This window comes from Podarcis filfolensis (genome assembly GCF_964270895.1).
Source record: "Podarcis filfolensis genome assembly, chromosome: 17".
Taxonomy (NCBI): domain Eukaryota; kingdom Metazoa; phylum Chordata; class Lepidosauria; order Squamata; family Lacertidae; genus Podarcis; species Podarcis filfolensis.
In genome coordinates this window covers 33,067,585-33,085,505 of record NC_139621.1, presented here as the reverse complement: position 1 = coordinate 33,085,505, position 17,921 = coordinate 33,067,585, and the positions used below count along the sequence as shown (strand labels likewise).

General features: G+C 44.0%; 1 protein-coding gene and 1 long non-coding RNA gene across 2 annotated transcripts in view; one reads left to right on the top strand and one right to left on the bottom strand.

Annotated features, from left to right (window-relative positions):
* MFHAS1 (multifunctional ROCO family signaling regulator 1) overlaps positions 1 to 16,697 on the top strand; it is a 52,042-nt gene extending 35,345 nt beyond the window's left edge. The window contains exons 2-4 of the mRNA XM_083592917.1: positions 4,557 to 4,839; positions 7,001 to 7,407; positions 13,567 to 16,697. Of these exons, the coding sequence (XP_083449043.1) occupies positions 4,557 to 4,687 (131 nt within the window). The 3' untranslated portion in view covers positions 4,688 to 4,839; positions 7,001 to 7,407; positions 13,567 to 16,697. The remainder of the gene's footprint in view (positions 1 to 4,556; positions 4,840 to 7,000; positions 7,408 to 13,566) is intronic.
* LOC310753170 lies at positions 3,780 to 6,751 on the bottom strand. Its single transcript, XR_014543253.1, has 2 exons — positions 6,720 to 6,751; positions 3,780 to 3,978 (listed from the first exon to the last, which is right to left on the bottom strand). It is a non-coding gene; the product is annotated as an uncharacterized lncRNA (long non-coding RNA).
* Positions 16,698 to 17,921: the final 1,224 nt, after the last annotated feature.

The following is a 17,921-nucleotide window of genomic DNA, read 5'->3' as shown; positions in this document are numbered from 1 at the left end:
CAGCCAGGCTTCTGAGTACAGCCAATCAGCTGCTTGAAGCTGCAGTTTACTTTTCTTTTAATTAAGAGGGAGACAGAGCTCAGAGGACCCTTGATCATCTTGTCAAAACACAAGCCTCACCCCACCCAAAGTGATGTGACCTTCCCTACCCTGAGATTAATATGACCTTTGGAAAGGTTGTGTGTGTGCATGCGTGCGCAATCATAGAATTGTAGAGTTGGAAGCGACCACTTTCAAGCATATCTTTACATTTGCAAGGACTGGGAATTTGGGGTGGTGTTGTTTTTAATGAAAGCTGAGTGTCGCGAGAAGCCAAGTTGTGCACCCAGTACTATTTTTTGTGCTCCCCCCCCTTTGCATTCCTGTGGGATCTTACCATCACACACACAGCCCTGAACTCAGGCAACGTAGAGACTTCAGTGATTTTTTTAAAATTTCTGTCAGCTTGTAGCTTCTCTGAGCTTCTTTGCAAGGCCAGCTTATGTCAGTAACATGAGCAAGAACAAAAGAGAGGCTGCAAATGCAGAAGAGGGAGAGCAAGCCAGAGCTCCCCAGTAGGAAAGACAGATAATAAGTTCCAGTGGTGACTGTTGCATGTGGGGAAAGTTGTTAATATCTATGACTTGCCACAACTGTCCCCACCCGCTTCAAGTTTTCTTTTGAGCCTTGGTCTCAACTAGGGCCAGAGCCTTTTCAGTACTGGCCCCAACTTGGTGGAACGCTCTGTCACAAGAGACTAGGGCCCTGCAGGACATGACATCTTTCCGCAGGGCCTGTAAGACAGAGCTGTTCCACCTGGCCTTTGGTTTGGACTCAGTCTGACCCTTATGTTTCCCTCCCCTTATGGTTTTGATCTATGGGCTACATTTAAAATGAGGCTGCGTTTTAAATTGTATTTTTAACCTGTATTTTAAATTGTCCCCCCACCCCTTATGTTTTTATTGTAATTTTACTGGTGTTAGCCGCCCTGAGCCCGGCTCTGGCCGGGGAGGGCGGGGTATAAATAAAAATTTATTATTATTATTATTATTATTATTATTATTATTATTATTATTATGTGTAACATGCTCCTTTAGGATTGCATGTGCTTGCCATTTTAAGGACAAATGCTCCTCATCGAACTCTTTACTCTCGCCTATTCATGGGGACTCCAAAGTGCAGGCTGTGTCTACAACCTGTTAACGTTCATATTGCCTTGGATGAGCATGTCCATTTTACGAGGTGGGGGGGTGGGGGTGGGAATTATTCAGAAGTGGCGAAATGCAATAACAAACCCTACATAAAGCTAGTTATTGCTTCATGAAACAAAATGTCACAGTAGTCTCGACAAATTAGTAATTAACTCCTGGAGGGGAAATTAGGTGGAAGGATTTTCCATCCTTTGAAATCTTTAAATTGCTGTTTGCTTTCTTCAATTTAAAAAAAAAAAGTTTCCGCAGCCTGGAAGTTCTGGGGCTGGATGCAGGAACTGCTGAGGATGTTGTTCTGGCCTGTTTAGCACAGAACATCAGATGAAACTGTGTGAACGGCAACGTCCATCCTTTAAACTAAAGAATCTTCAAACTCTGAATATTGCTGTCTTTATTGTTTTCTTTCCTGGGGGAATAAGGGAGGAGGATTTCCCCCCCTTCTTGTAACAGTGCTATTTAATGCTATTGTGTCCCACCCTTCCTCTAACAAACACAACACAGTGTACATGGCATGTTCTCCCCCCCACCCCCCACCCAACATCCCACTCCTCACTTACACCCATGGCACTCTGTGATGTAAGTTTGGGGTTGACTGACCCCAAAAACATCAAGTGAGATTCATGGTCAAAGCTGGGATTTGAACTTGAGTCTCCCCCACTTGACGTCTGACACATTAATTTGTATTCCCTTCTCCCTTCATTGTATTCACCAATATGGTACTTCAGGTTGTAAGCTCATTAGGTCATAGAATCATGTTGTTGTTGTTTAGTCGTTTAGTCGTGTCCGACTCTTTGTGACCCCATGAACCAGAGCACGCCAGGCACTCCTGTCTTCCACTGCCTCCCACAGTTTGGTCAGACTCATGTTTGTAGCTTCGAGAACAATGTCCAACCATCTCGTCCTCTGTCGTCCCCTTCTCCTTGTGCCCTCCATCTTTCCCAACATCAGGGTCTTTTCCAGGGAGTCTTCTCTTCTCATGAGGTGGCCAAAGTATTGGAGCCTCAGCTTCACGATCTGTCCTTCCAGTGAGCACTCAGGGCTGATTTCCTTCAGAATGGAGAGGTTTGATCTTCTTGCAGTCCATGGGACTCTCAAGAGTCTCCTCCAGCACCATAATTCAAAAGCATCAATTCTTCGGTGATCAGCCTTCTTTATGGTCCAGCTCTCACTTCCATAGAATCATAGAACTGTAGAATTGGAAGCGAGCACAAGGGTCATCTTGTCCAACCCCCTACAATGCAGGAAACGTTTGCCCAACATGGGATTCAAACCCATAACTCTGAGCTATTGGGTCATAATCCCCCTTTTTCTTTGCTGGCGTTATTCTATAAAGTGCCATGTACACTTGGAAGCATTGTACACATACTGTATTCTGATGTTATTGTTAGCTGATCTAAATGTTGACTCATTATCAGCTAATAAGACTAATTGGCTACTGTATTTTTTATATAACATTATTTGAAATACATTTGAAAGACTTGAAGAGTTGTGTGTTAATTCTCTCCTCTTCCTGTGCCCTCTGGAGCAGATTTTGAGGGTGTACAGGTAACAACAGTGTTGGACGCAACCCAAAGAAACTAAAGAGACTCCAGAGGAGAACTGATACAACAAAAGATTTGGAATGAGAGCCTACAGTTATTGGGGGTATTTAGATCAAGACCTTGAATTATTAAATATCTAAAGGAGGGAAATGTCAGCATCTGGATACCAGGCCTACCTGGGAAAACCTCCTCATCAACAATCACCTCTCCGTCTGCATTTACTCACCTATCCCGTTACCATAGTCTCTCTCATTTATTTCCCCCTCTTGTTATCTTCGCACACCGTTGAAAGGTGCTCAGCAGCTCCTTAGAAACAGGCAACTGCCTTTCTTTATTTACTCTGTGTTTGCACTAAAGAAACAATAATTTGAGGAGGAGAAATGGTTGCAAGCCATTAGCACAGAAAGGTGTGGGCTGAAAATAGATCATTTCCTAGGGGAAATTACAAATGTCTGATCACTAGAAGAATTTAGGAAAAGTGCTTGCATCCAAAGGCATGTGCAATTGCAGAGGGTCTCTGGAGGGCCTCTCTCACTTTCCACGGCTCTCTTCCGAGGCCGCTGAGAAGGAAGACTGAATTCAGTGCACCCCTGCACTGGAACATACCTAGGCAGGGGTTTAAAGTGTGACTGTGCGTCTGGCTCTTACCAATTCTTCTCATGGCAGGTACAGTTTAATTCATTTATTAAAGCCTTCATTGAGTCAGAGCCCATTTACTCCTAAATCCTAATGGCAATCTCTCTTTTTCTCTGTAGCCTTTCTTTCATTAGACTCTGGGAGTGCATGCATTAAATGTTCAGATTCTACATAAAGATCTCTAGAGTCCATCTGTCTGGTGGTGCAGGTGATTGGAGAGGGAAAGCGATGACAGCTGCTTGCGTTTGTCTTGCTTATAATCCTTCAGACGTTCAGTTTGTCAATACGATAATTGTGTCAGGTGGCATTTTTGCATTACGCTACTTCTCTTCAAAAGAGGGACGCGGGTGACACTAGCAGCCTCGTACCTGGAATTGCTCAGGAATTTTAAGAAAGCAAAAAATCAGTGCAGTTTTGAAAGGTCCAGTCCACAATCTTTATTCAAAATGGTGTCCAATTATATCCAAACAGGCAGAAATGTGCTCCTTGAGCTCAGGAGCCATGATGCAAAATTTGGTTGGCAGTATCTAAAGGCATGTCCAGATGCATAGCAAACAAACAGCTTTCCTAAATACTTTCCTAAAAACCTTCATGTATAACCAGGCCTCTGTCTGTGGCCTTCTAGAAGTGGGCGGGATGTTTTTAATGTATTTCTCTTTCCTCTTGGTTTTTTAATGAATCTATGTAGGGTCTGGGACGCAGGTGGCGCTGTGGGTTAAACCACAGAGCCTAGAACTTGCCGATCAGAAGGTTGGCGGTTCAAATCCCCGCGACGGGGTGAGCTCCCATTGCTCGGTTCCTGCTCCTGCCAACCTAGCAGTTCGAAAGCACGTCAAAGTGCAAGTAGATAAATAGGCACTGCTCCGGCAGGAAGGTAAACGGCGTTTCCGTGTGCTGCTCTGGTTCGCCAGAAGCGGCTTAGTCGTGCTGGCCACATGACCCGGAAGCTGTACTCCGGCTCCCTCGGCCAGTAAAGCGAGATGAGCGCCGCAACCCCAGAGTCGGTCACGACTGGACCTAATGGTCAGGGGTCCCTTTACCTTTACCTTACTTCTCTTCAAGCAGTTAATGATCGCTTGAGTTGTATTTTCCTTATCCACGCTTGGGAACTTACCCTTCTTGTGACTCGAGACCTGAAGCAAGAGGTGTCATGGTTGTCTTAATACCCTCTACCTTGTTTCCCCCGCAGGAGAATTGCTGAGTCAGCCCAGGCCAGAGGGAGTGACTGAGATCATCTGTCCGAAGAACGGTAACGAGCGAGTGAATGTGGCTCTGGTTTACCCCCCTACGCCGACAGTGATCAGCCCTTGTTCCAAGTAACTTCTGGAAGACACCTGCCTTTGCCCCCATATAAGGACGCACCAAACACCCCTTAATCGAACAAGCCCTTCCTAAGCATTTTTGGAAATGTACAGCCCAGAGATGTTTCTGATTACTGGTGGGACCTGGACAACACAGCTTGGGAAATAAAGGTACAGCTATGTTGTTTTCCTTTAGTGAATGGGAAGGTATTTGCAGTGTGGGGTTTTTAGGCTAGATTGCTACAGCAAAGCTGAATTTTGGTGGAGGGTGAGTATTTTACGAGGGTTCCTTGTTTTGCTTATTTATTTATGTTGCAGAATTTACACCTTAAAAGTTTCCGTTTGTCTGTGCTTTTGAAATCCGCTTGCAACTCCTGTTCTGGGCAAACATCAACCACAGCAGAAAAAAAGCCCCACTAAGGAGCATCTCGCAGTTAGCGGCACATGGTTTATTTTTGCATGAGAACCAGCGCCCACACTGCTCTGGTGACGTGTGCATGAAAGAACTATGTCACTAATACACAGAGTGGACAAGTAGTGTCCAGTTTAGATTTGGGATTAAGCAAGTTGCAGTTCTGCAAACGGTTTCGAAATATCCTCCAAAGCAAACGTAGGTTTGTTTGCTTCAGCTGCTCATTTATAATAAATGTTTGTTCATTCCCATAACGTACCAGGACTTATTAAACTATTAAAGCCGTTATTAAATAAATTACGAAGCCATTGTTAAGTAAATAACAAATTTGGTAATTGCCTAACACAGAGCTGTCTCTAGTGACTTACATTCAGTTTTAACTGTCAATAAGTCCGAAGATCCTACTAGTGTCCTGTGTTTTCGATGCACCAACCCATAAATTCCTCCTAATAAAATTATCTATGAATTTAAAAAATAATGTTACAACTTGATGGTTGATCATTATTCAAATTGCAACATTATGGAATGGCTTTGTGCACATTTAGATTTTAATAAGCTTAAGTAAGGTTGGGTTTTAATAAAATCAACCAATACATTGTCCTGTTACTCTTCAGACAACCGCCGCTGAGATTCACGGTAGATTTGCCTGTCAAACACATGTTGACACTAGCAGCCTCATACCTGGAATTGCTCAGGAATTTTAAGAAAGCAAAAAATCAGTGCAGTTTTGAAAGGTCCAGTCCACAATCTTTATTCAAAATGGTGTCCGATTATATCCAAACAGGCAGAAATGTGCTCCTTGAGCTCAGGAACCATGATGCAAAATTTGGTTGGCATTATCCAAAGGCATGGACGCGGGTGGCGCTGTGGGTAAAAGCCTCAGCGCCTAGGACTTGCCGATCGAAAGGTTGGCGGTTCGAATCCCCGCGGTGGGGTGCGCTCCCGTCGCTCGGTCCCAGCGCCTGCCAACCTAGCAGTTCGAAAGCACCCCCGGGTGCAAGTAGATAAATAGTGACCACTTACTAGTGGGAAGGTAAACGGCGTTTCCGTGTGCTTCGTTGGCTCGCCAGATGCAGCTTGTCATGCTGGCCACGTGACCCGGAAGTGTCTGCGGACAGCGCTGGCTCCCGGCCTATAGAGTGAGATGAGCGCACAACCCTAGAGTCTGGCAAGACTGGCCCGTACGGGCAGGGGTACCTTTACCTTTTTATCTAAAGGCATGTCCAGATGCACAGTGTTGTGACGTGGGGTTTGTGATTTCAGCTCTCTTGACATAATACGCTAGAGACAGTTCTGTAGTAACACTTCTTTATTAAAGCAAACAAGACTGAGAACTGAGGAGGGGAGAGCTACATTTATAGGGACAGGGAACTAGCTAGAAAGGATACTTTTTGGAGGGAACAATATCAGGCAATCACAGTCCTGCCTTTTGGAGGAAACCAATAAGACAGAGGATCCAAATACAGCAGCTTAAATGAACCAATAGTAGCTGTACCCTCTGGAACCAAAAGGCAGTTACTTTACCCTAATGCAAATACAGACAATAATAATACAGATATAAAATCCTTTGACTCAATACACAACACACAGCAAACAAACAGCTTTCCTAAATACTTTCCTAAAAACCTTCTTGTATAACCAGGCCTCTGTCTGTGGCCTTCTAGAAGTGGGTGAGATGTTTTTAATGTATTTCTCTTTCCTCCTGGTTTTTTAATGAATCTACGTAGGGTCTATTATCTGTCTGTCTGGTTGTAAGTCACTTTGGGTTGCCCCGGGCTAGATAAAGCAACAAACAAACAAACAAACTAGAAGATGATAGACATGTACAGATGCAGGATAAATATATTATGGTACAGAGAAGGTGGATCCTTAGCGCCATGAACCTTGAGACTTTCTGTTTTGTCTTCTTCAAACATGCAGATTAATGGGAGCAGGTGTGCGGAAAGGCTATGCGCTGGGGTGGACACAAATCTGTAGCCTGCCTGAATTGATCCTTACCATCGGCTGGGGTTGGAGTGGTGTGTTTCCAAGAACTTTGTCCAGAGGCTTATTGAAGCAAGAAAGACAGCAAAGCATCCTCGTCCTGTGCTGCTCTTGGAACTTTTATACACGACAGTCTGAAAACTCTGGGTGGTTTTAATTGCTTCGTAAGCACGGAAACGAGAGCATTGTTGACTGACGGCGATACGCTGGGATTGAGAACTCTGTGGACCTGTCTTGTGCACTTGTTTGGACCCATTGGTGAATGTAAGGTTGTTCTCGGTGTGGTCACTGTTCAGCTGTAGCTGAAAGATATATCTGCTGAAAAGGCACTGTTGGTAACTCGGGTAAGTTTTGACTTTGTCATTGTGTTCCTTGGGGCTTACTCTGGGTTTGCAAGGGCAAGGCACCTGCAGTTGGCCTTTTCTGCAGGGAAGGGACCTGCCATTCTTGCAATGAAAATATCCTTAGTTTCTCTGCTAATCTCTTGATTGCCATTAAAGCAATATGAAAGATGACTTAAGCAGTGGTGGTGTAGCGTGGGTTTCCAGTGCCCGGGGCCACACAGAGTGGGTTTGGGAGGGAGGGAAGTGGACAGAGTATGCATGCATATTCAACTGCCTAACAAGGCCACCCAGGAGATTAGAGCCACAGAGATAAGAAAAGAAGAGTCATTCCCGTTGTCTGGAGAGGTCACTTCCTGGTTCACACGGAGAAGCTGTTTTCAACACAGCCCAGCAATGGAAGCACACAGCTGTATGGAGACAGCACTGGGGGTTGAAATTTTGCACCCCTAACAATTTTGCGCCTGGGACAACTGTCCCTCTGCCCCCCCCGCTATGCCACTGGGTTTAAGGGTTGCTCTTTGTTTCCAGGGCAAGTTTACATACAATATAGAAAGATCACTTGTTTATTTGCGTGTGTGAGCTCTTGGAGATAATAATTGCAGGTAGAAATTGTCATGTTACCATCGTCAACTCTAAACAGTACTTTTCAGTGGAAATAGTCCATTCAGGATTTTAACTAAAGAGTCATGTAAGAGTCCAGGTGATAATACGTGGATGTGTGAACAAACCTGAGATAAAATATTCTGTCGGATAATGATTGGGGTCCAAAATAACCACAATATACTGTATTTTTCACCCTATAGGGAGCACCGGCCCATAGGGCGCACTTAGTTTTTTTGGGGGGGGGAATAAAGGGGAAAAAATTATTCCCCCCCCGGCACGGGGCTGGGGCGGGGGAAGCCCGAGCTTCCCCCGACCCCAGCCCTCAGAACAGGCTGCTATCCGCAAGCCTTGGGAGCCCTGCGGGAACTCCCGCGGTCTCCCCAGGCTTGCGGATATCTGCCTGAAGCCCGGGGCGTGCTCCGCTGCACTCCCTTGGTTTCGGGCTGCAGGCTGCTGTCCGCAAGCCTTGGGAGCCCGGCGGGAAGTCCCGCGGGCTCCCAAGGCTTGCGGATAGCTTCCTGAAGCCTGGAGAGCGAGAGGGGTCGGTGCGCACCAACCCCTCTCACTCTCCAGGCTTCAGAGAAAGCCTGCATCCGCCCCATAGGACGCACACACATTTCCCCTTCACTTTTGGAGGGGAGAAAGTGTGTCATATAGGGCGAAAAATACGGTAACTGGCTCTGGCTTTTCAGTTAATTTTTCTCTCTAGTAATGTTAGTGATTGCTTTCTTTATTTTGCTCACAAGCTCTTGGTATTTCCTTGAGGAATACCTTTGGCTGGTTATAACATTTATTCCTTGGCAAATTGTACAGTTAGGGATAACATTGATTATTATAGTAACTCTTTAAGTAGCAGCAGAACAAAAAAATCTGTTCCCAAATTAACCTTCCTTAGCAAAATTAAACAATTGTCTTTTGTTTTGATATTGTCATGGCTTGCTGCTTACTACAAATATATTACTGGCTGAGGTAAAAGGGAGAAATGCATAGACATTTCATTCCATAAAACAGTTCAATTTGGGTCACAGTTTGATTAAAAAATTCTCCTTTTTATTTCAAAATAGAAAACCAACATATTGTTGAATGCCACATCCTCCATCTCACAGATTCCAGCATTTTAGTTGTTTAATTGTCTGCCTTCCAATGACCGGCTGCTTAGGTCATCAATTTAATAATAATACTATGTAAAAGGTAGTGCACAAAAATTAAAAACAAAAAGCAAGCCCTGCCCACAAACTTGCAATCTAGTACATTTAACTAATTTTGTATACTACTGAAACTTCACTAAGTGCGTTTTGAGATAATGAAGTAAAAAAAAAGTAGAATTAAAGAAGCAAAAGCTATTAAGTGTTGAAAAGAAAGAGCATCTGTATGACAGCAATGCCAAAAGCAAAATGACCTCTGCACAATGTTCCATCCATTTAAAATGTGCCGCCCCTTTCGCTTAAAATTGCCACCTACTAATTAAAGCATTTGTTGATTAAGTGAGATGGATACAACTTTACAACCCTACACATAATAATTCCTAATTATTATCTGAAAGTTAGACGCTGGCTTTATAACCAGTACAATTGAGGGCGGGGAAATGACTGCGGTGGAGAAAAATTCATTACTGTGTAATGAAATTGCTCACATGAAAGGAAAGCAAAAATGTCAGCTAAGTCTACTCAGCCTTTTTGTTCTGCACTTGTGTGCAGATACTTATCTGGCTAGTTTAGCTGCAAGCTTAATTTGTCTTGTTAGCCTGGTATAGGTCTGGGTTCTGCTCAGGCTTGGGGATCAGAAACCTTTGTTGTCTGCAGACAGAAGTGGATCTCTTTTGTCCTCGAGAATAATTTCAATGTTTCGTATATCCTGGCTTCGTTTGTGGGGAGGGCGGTGGAGCTGGCAGGTGAGTTGGGGAGAAAATTCTCACTAATAAATGCTTGACATCAATTCACCGAAACGCAACAAATGCAGATTTCGCTGCTTAGTTTTGCATGTTGAAGAATAACCATGTCCTTTCTCTAAGCATGTACTTGCACATACTGATGTGGTTCTCAACCATAACAATGGTAAAATTGCACCCTGCCCTTCTGCCTTTAAAAAGGTTCTCTTTCCACTGATAAATTTTTATTGATATTACATATATATACATATAGACATATACAAAATCCATTACATAACTTGCACATATTATATCCATTCCAAAAATCATAATACAAAATTGTTTTAGGCTCTGCCAAGCCTTGGACTTCCCTCCACTCCTTTGGTAAGTATCAGATAGGTTTTACAGTCACGTATTTTATCCCTTTTACTTCCTAATCACTTACTGTTAGAGTTATTTCAACCCCGCCAGTGTCGTCTGAAATTTAGTTCCAATATACGTCAAATATTTATTCCAATTATCATGAAATTTCTGTTCGTCTTGATCCCTTAATCTTCCTGTTATTCTAGCAAGCTCGGCATAATTTATCATTTTGACCTGCCAATCACTTATATTGGGTATAACCTCCATTTTCCAATTTTGTGCTAACATGATTCTTGCAGCTGTTGTGGCATATAGAAATAATATCTTCATTTTTAATTTCTTTACCCATCATTCCTAGCAGAAAAGCTTCAGGCTTTTTGGGAAAAGTATATTTACATATTTTTTTTTAAGTTCGTTGTAAATCGATTCCCAAAAGCCTCTCACTTTGCTGCATGACCACCACATGTGGTGGAAGTCACCATCTGCCTTAAAAAGGTTCTACGGTAGATTAAAGTGCATATAAAATCACACAAGCGTAATCGGCTAAATCCAATCAAATATAAAACCAACACACTAATATCACATAGCAGCAAGAAGAAGAAGAAAGTAATATTTGTATATAAATTGCATCCCTCCCTCCTTCATAAATTATTTGGAACAGAAATACTTACCGTATTTTTTGCTCTCTAAGACTCACTTTTTCCCTCCTAAAAAGTAAGGTGAAATGTGTGTGCGTCTTATGGAGCGAATGCAGGCTACGCAGCTATCACAGAAGCCAGAACAGCAAGAGGGATTGCTGCTTTCACTGCGCAGCGATCCCTCTTGCTGTTCTGGCTTCTGAGATTCAGAATATATTTTTTCTTGTTTTCCTCCTCCAAAAACTAGGTGTGTCTTATGGTCTGGTGTGTCTTATAGAGCGAAAAATACGGTACTTAAATTGATTTCCTGAAGCAGAGGGAAATGGGTGACAGGAGAGCAGGGCTGGGAGATCTTTGGCCCACTAGATATTTGCTGAACTGCAACTCCCATTAATTCCAGCAAGCATGGCAAATGGACGGGGAAGATGTAGTTCAGCAATACTTGGAGCACCACAGGCTCACCATATCTGCCGATACATGACGGTTGGGTGGTCATCTGTCATGTGTCATCTAGTTGAGATTCCTTCATTGCAGGGGGTTGGACTAGATGACCCTCGGGACCCCTTCCAACTCTACGATCTGGTGAGCAGGAGTGGGGACAAATCTGTATCCCCGTTTCTGAGCTTCAGCTAGCCACAAACTGCATGCTTCTTATTCAAGTATCTTCAACTGTATGAACAGTCTTTTCCCCTGTTAAAAAACACGCTCCTGTCTTCAGTTTAATCTGAAGGGAACAATCTCTTCCTGCACAAATTATGTTTGCTTTGGAGGCGAATTTGAAGGCTGGCTTCCATCTGCTTGCTGTCTTCAATGTGTTGGAGGCAGCAGGGAGGGAGGGAGTTGAGTACATCTCAGCAAGGCAGAGTTATAACACCACAAAATCTGGATAAGAAGGTCTGGATCAGGGATCAGCTGGATATTGATTATAAGCTCCTAAATGCCCCTTGAGCTTCTTTGGAGAAAGGAAAAGGCTTGCTATGGAATGTAGGCTAGTTGCTCTGCAGACAAGAAGCGTTCTTCCTGCCTCCTGTTGGTTGGGTTCTGTTTGGCCGTCCTTTAGAGGCCTGGGGAGCAAACGATGACTTGTTCTCTTTTTGCTGCTTCGCTGAGAATAGTCTTTATTGGGCCCTCCGTCAGTTTTGTTCGGAACTTCCTTGAGTCAGCAGCTCAGCGCTAACAAGACTGCTGAGCTATGTGGAAATCCAGGAAACATTGGTTACCAAGATAGCAGAAACTAGATATGCCAGTGGTTTACTAAAGGACTTGGGTCATCCCAGGCCTGGCAGAGAATGCATCGCTATCTACCAGCAGCAAGTGAGTTGCACGCCAGCTACTGATAACCAGCCACAAACAGGCGGAAGAGTATTACAGGGCTTATTTTAAAACTCAAGATGGACAACCCTACACACCCTTAGCTGAGACTGCAACTGGGATCTGTGAGCATTATCTGAGAATGCTAAAAACAAAAAAGTGGTTTTGGAGAGGTGTGTGTGTGTGTGTGTGTTTTGAATTGGTTTTACATCTCCTTAACACTGTTTTATAGGAACTGTAGTAGGGGTGTTTGCCTAAGTCTTCCTGGTAACTTCCCAAGTAATAATAATAATAATAATAATAATAATAATAATAATAATAATAATAATTTATTTATACCCCGCCCATCTGGCTGGGCCTCCCCAGCCACTCTGGGCGGCTTCCATAAAAACCAAAAATACAGTAAAATATCACACGTTAAAAACTTCCCTGAACAGGGCTGCCTTAAGATGTCTTCTGAATGTCAGGTAGTTGTTTATCGCTTTGACATCTGCTGGAAGGGCGTTCCACAGGGCGGGCGCCACTACCGAAAAGGCCCTCTGCCTGGTTCCCTGTAGCTTTGCTTCTCGCAATGAGGGAACCGCCAGAAGGCCCTCGGCGCTGGACCTCAGCGTCCGGGCAGAATGATGGGGGTGGAGACGCTCCTTCAGGTATAATCCTAAGGGTGCGTAGGGTTGTCCATCTTGAGTTTTAAAATAAGCCCTGTAATACTCTTCCGCCTGTTTGTGGCTGGTTATCAGTAGCTGGCGTGCAACTCACTTGCTGCTGGTAGATACAAATTTGTACAAGTTTGTACAAATGGGGACATTAGCCTTGTCTGATGGATAGACCCCCTAATTTCTTTGAGAAATATAATGTGAGAAGTTTTGCTCTTCAAAGGCAATGCTCTGCTTATGACAATCAGAGCTGTCTTTCCCATAGGGCTTAGTGGTGTGTTGTGCCAGGGTGTTGGCCTCTCAGGGGCGCCCCAGCAAGTGGGGGAGCTGCGTGGCTTTGCCGCCGACCTCCCTTTCCCTGCATGCCTGCCAGCTGCACCCCGCCAACCATAAGGCTGGTGGGCGCGCAGCTTCCCTGCCAAGCCTCTGCGAGTATCACTCTCCTCCCGAGGAGGCTTCGGAGGGGCGCAACTTCACTCCCAAGCCTCTGTGGGGATCACTCTCCCACAGCGGCATGGGGGAGAGTTGTGGGGGCCCCCCATGGCTGGCAGTGCGCAGCTACGGCCACCCCAACCATATCTGTGGTAATTTGGGGGCTCTGGGCGGATATTTGCACCCCGGCGCCACATCTGCTAAAGACATCCCTGGTGACAATTATGAATATGTGGAATGTTTATGACTTGCTTCTTGTATATAAACTTCCTCTTGTTCTTTCTTTTAGTTTCCCCATAGGAAGAAATTAATAATTCTGTGGCTGTAATGTGCTGTGGAAAAGGACGCAAAATCAAAACTGGAAAATACCTCTTCAGATGGATGCTTTCCCAGGGACTGAGCATATAACTTAACCCCAGAAGTGAAATGGTTTTTAAAGTAATATATTACGTTGCAGATGAATGGTGGACTAAAGGATTCATCACTCGACCCTCAGCCTCAGGATCATTCTCTAGCGAAGAGCTGCTTGCCAACAGAGTAGGACGAAAAACTTCTCAGGGATTATGTTCAATGTGCAGTTTAAAAGCCGCAGCTGCCGTTGACGACAGCAGTATCGGGGGCACTCTGTTTCCAAGTCTGTCAAATGTGAAGGAGGATCACTGCTGAAGTTCACTGCTGTTCAGCAATTTGTTTGTGTGTGTTTTTTTAAGTGTTAATCTTTATTTTTCTAAGTTTTTAATTATCTATGCAGTTTAGAATTAATTTGACACTGGGTACAAAGGTCAGCATGGAGATTGTGCTAAATCAGTTGCTGGGTTCTGGATGTGATGTCAAAACAATGCATGCAGGTATCTATTGTTTAAACACCTGGTTTGTGCACATACATACACATCACGCACACACACACACACACACACACACACACACACACAGATACACACACACACACACAATCTTCAATTTCACTGCAGTTTCATGGTAAAATCCACCTAAATAAACACTAGCACAGATTCTTCTGGGAATGCCTCTGCCTCCACACAACAGTTGAAGCAGTGCTTGAAAGAAGCAAATGTGGTTTTGAGTTTTCTCCCTCTTGCGAGTGGAACATGTCAACGTGGTGGAGAAGGGAAAGACAGCTTTAGTTAAACTTTATTTGTGGAGTATCCAGTTGAGTGGACAGCCGTGTTGTAAGCCAGGAATCCTTCATCCCTAAACAATGCCAAGAATAATTGACCAGGGGGGAAAAATGGAATAATTGAATTGAGGCAGAAATGACTGACAAGGAGCAAAGAGCAGCGTGGAGATGGACACACCTCAGTCCTCCAGCCACTTGGGAGCCTAGAGAAAGCAATTCAGCTATTGGTGACAATGTGCCACAAAGATTGGGCTTTATTGCCAGACCCGGTTTACCTTCGGTGTATTGAAATTAAGCACTTGGAATACCAGCAGCTAAAATGCAGCTCATGTTGCAACGAAGTTGACCACCTCACTTCCAGAATTTTCTTTTCTCGACTATGGATCACGCTGGCTTTATTCATAATGTCCATCATGCTGGGGTGGGGATTGGTTCAGTGTCCTACGAAACGTGGTTTTATTTTCAAAAGAATGTATTAGTCTGGGCCCCACTTTGAACATCGCCTGAGTTATGTATAGTTATGGCACTACACTTTAAGCCATTCTGATAATGGTAGCGCCTTCTGCCCATATGTTTAGAGCAGCATTTGTGCCACATTTGCTAGATTAGGAAACTGAATTATGACACCACCATCCAAACCTACAGCACAGTCTACCTTCAGCGCATTGATTGAAGCTTTTGGTGTTACTGGAATGGTTCAGGAAAGCCACAGAGCAGAGGAAACCACACTACTCAAACCTCAAGATTATTCCCTTGTTTGAAGAATGCAGCCAACAATCTGTAATATCCACTCTTTACAAGTAAACATCACATTTAAAAAAATGTAGGGGCATTTTAACATGTAACTTTGAGGTGGATTTCCATGGGGAAATCATAAAAACAGCTGTTGAATTTTAAGCTTAGCTGAGGGAAAGATATACCTCATTTGAAAAGTGGTTGAAAAGGAGACATGAATCAACAAATGTGTCTGGTGTCACGAGTGAGCTTTTGAATCCCAGTGGCTAATTTTTGTCGGTGTGTGTTGAAAGATGTCCCCCACCCCCCCGGCTTCAGAGTCACTCCATTCGACAACTGTTGTGTACAAGAAGGTTAACTGGGGGATTAACTGCAGTTTTCTGTTGTATTTTGGGTCTTGTGGGCCATTTCAGGTCTAGTGTGAATTTAAGTGGAACATTCCCAGATCTTAATTACCTTAGCGCATCAGGGGCATGTGCTAAGAAGACGTTCCCAAGCAGATTTTGGTGCCACATCACCTAGTAAAATAGTTTGGGCTTCAGAAATGTATTGTTTAGGTTTGCCTTAAGTAGGCTTGAGCAAAACTTGGTCATTCTGTGGGAAAGTGCCAAAACAGCAGTGCTTAACCAGGCTTCAGCCCCACTGAATTTCTGGCAAATACTAGTTGAGATGAGTTTTCTAAGTGTACCTTCATTCTTCAGTGCAACTTTCTAAGTAGCTCTGACTTCTGTAAGGAGGAGCACAACTTGACATGAGTTTTCCCTCTCAAGGCCAAAATGAAGGGGGTTTTTTTGCACCTGTTAAAGTAGATCTTTGCCAGCAATGGGAGATTGATTCTTTGCTGATGTCAGCCTAAACATGGGTGGCGTTTAGTCAGTCTTGTTTTTCAGGCTATTTGCTAAAAATGCTCAGCAACATCGCACTGGAGCGGCTGAGGCGAAACACTTGCTGCGGTTGTCTGAGAACTTTTAAGAGCAAATATAATTTTTTTAAAAAATTATTTTTTGCTATGCAGGACATTTCAATACAGACACTGCAGCCAGACAAAAGATATTTTGGCTGGCGGAGTGTCTCGACAAGATCCTGTTGTGGTAGTATCGGCGGAAGACTTTTCTGGGAAGAAGGCGAGGTTTTGCTCTGTCAGGCACAAAAAAATCGATCAAGCTATTCCTCTTAAAAATGCTGGAGAATTGCCCTTGGAATCAGTCACGTTTTCTATTCCTAGGTTCCATGACAGGAAAAGCTGTTTCCTGGATATGCACCACAGTGCTGCCAAAGAAAACGTGTGCTGTTTTTAATTCCTCAAAAGATTCTCTTCCCTTTGACCCATCTTTGAGTCACTTCTGGAAGGCCAAAAGAAAGGGGTGTTTGGTGTAACATGGGTGGTGATTGTTCAGCAAGGGGCATGGGGGGGGGGCGGCTATACTTATAGCTTATCTGTTAATTCTCCATATTACAGCACAGACTTCTTTTTTTACAAGAAAAAAGAAAAAAAGAAGAAAAAATATTCTCACCAAGACGAAAACCTGAGAATAAAAGTAATCTTACAACTTGAGTTTTCTCTGACTATTTATTGACTGAACTGTAATTTGTACTTTTGCCTGTGCAGGCCACAAATAAATAAGTTGAAGCAGGCTTCTTTTTCCCCACTTTCCAAATTTGCATTGCCAAATGTGAACAGCAGTACTTTTTATTTATTAAGGAAGGTTTACAGATGGCTTAATTGTAAAACTCTTAGGCAGTGTGCACAATAAAATTAGAATAAAATGACCAGTACCATAATACCTTTAAAAGGTAAAGGTACCCCTGCCCGTACAGGCCAGTCTTGACAGACTCTAGGGTTGTGCGCTCATCTCACTCTAGAAGCCGGGAGCCAGCGCTGTCCGCAGACACTTCCGGGTCACGTGGCCAGCGTGACAAGCTGCATCTGGCGAGCCAGCGCAGCACACGGAACGCCGTTTACCTTCCCACTGGTAAGCGGTCCCTATTTATCTACTTGCACCCGGGGGTGCTTTTGAACTGCTAGGTTGGCAGGCGCTGGGACCGAACGGCGGGAGCGCACCCCGCCGCGGGGATTTGAACCGCTGACCTTTCGATCGGCAAGTCCTAGGTGCTGAGGTTTTACCCACAGCGCCACCCGCGTCCCCCTTTACTGGGGGATAATACCTTTACTGGGGGATTAATTTAAAAGCCATAGTTGTAAGCAAGCTTTTGACTTCAAACTGGACTCTTGTTTTGGCCGCACGTTAACCAAAAGAAATGATGGCCATGATGCAAGTATGCTGTTGGAATGCCTGAGGCGTTGTGGAGATTTGCACTAGTTTAGGTTGTACTCTGTGCAGAAAGATCACAGATTGCAGCACAAGTCCTGCCAGGGCAAAGAAGCAATGGCTGAAATTCCCTTTGAAAATACAAAAACCAGCAGTGATTCAGATGTCTCTCTAGGAAGACACATATGGAAAATGTAATTTTGTAGGAAGCGGTCGCTGCTGAACTTTAGAGTAGATTGCTGCCCTTTAATTGCATTCTAGAGATCAAGGTTTTCCTTGTTGCCTACAGGAAGTGATGGGACAAATCCAGAATGGAAAAATTAATTTTGTGGAGGCAAACATCCACATTACAAAACGTGGTTTTCAAGAGACTTCCACCAGTAAATCTGAGGAGAAGGACTCCACTGAATAATGAGAGACAGTTTGGATTTTCCTAATGTTGGAGAAATGCCCTGCTACTACTGTTTTTGGCTTGCATAAATGTGAATCCAAATCGCAGTGCTG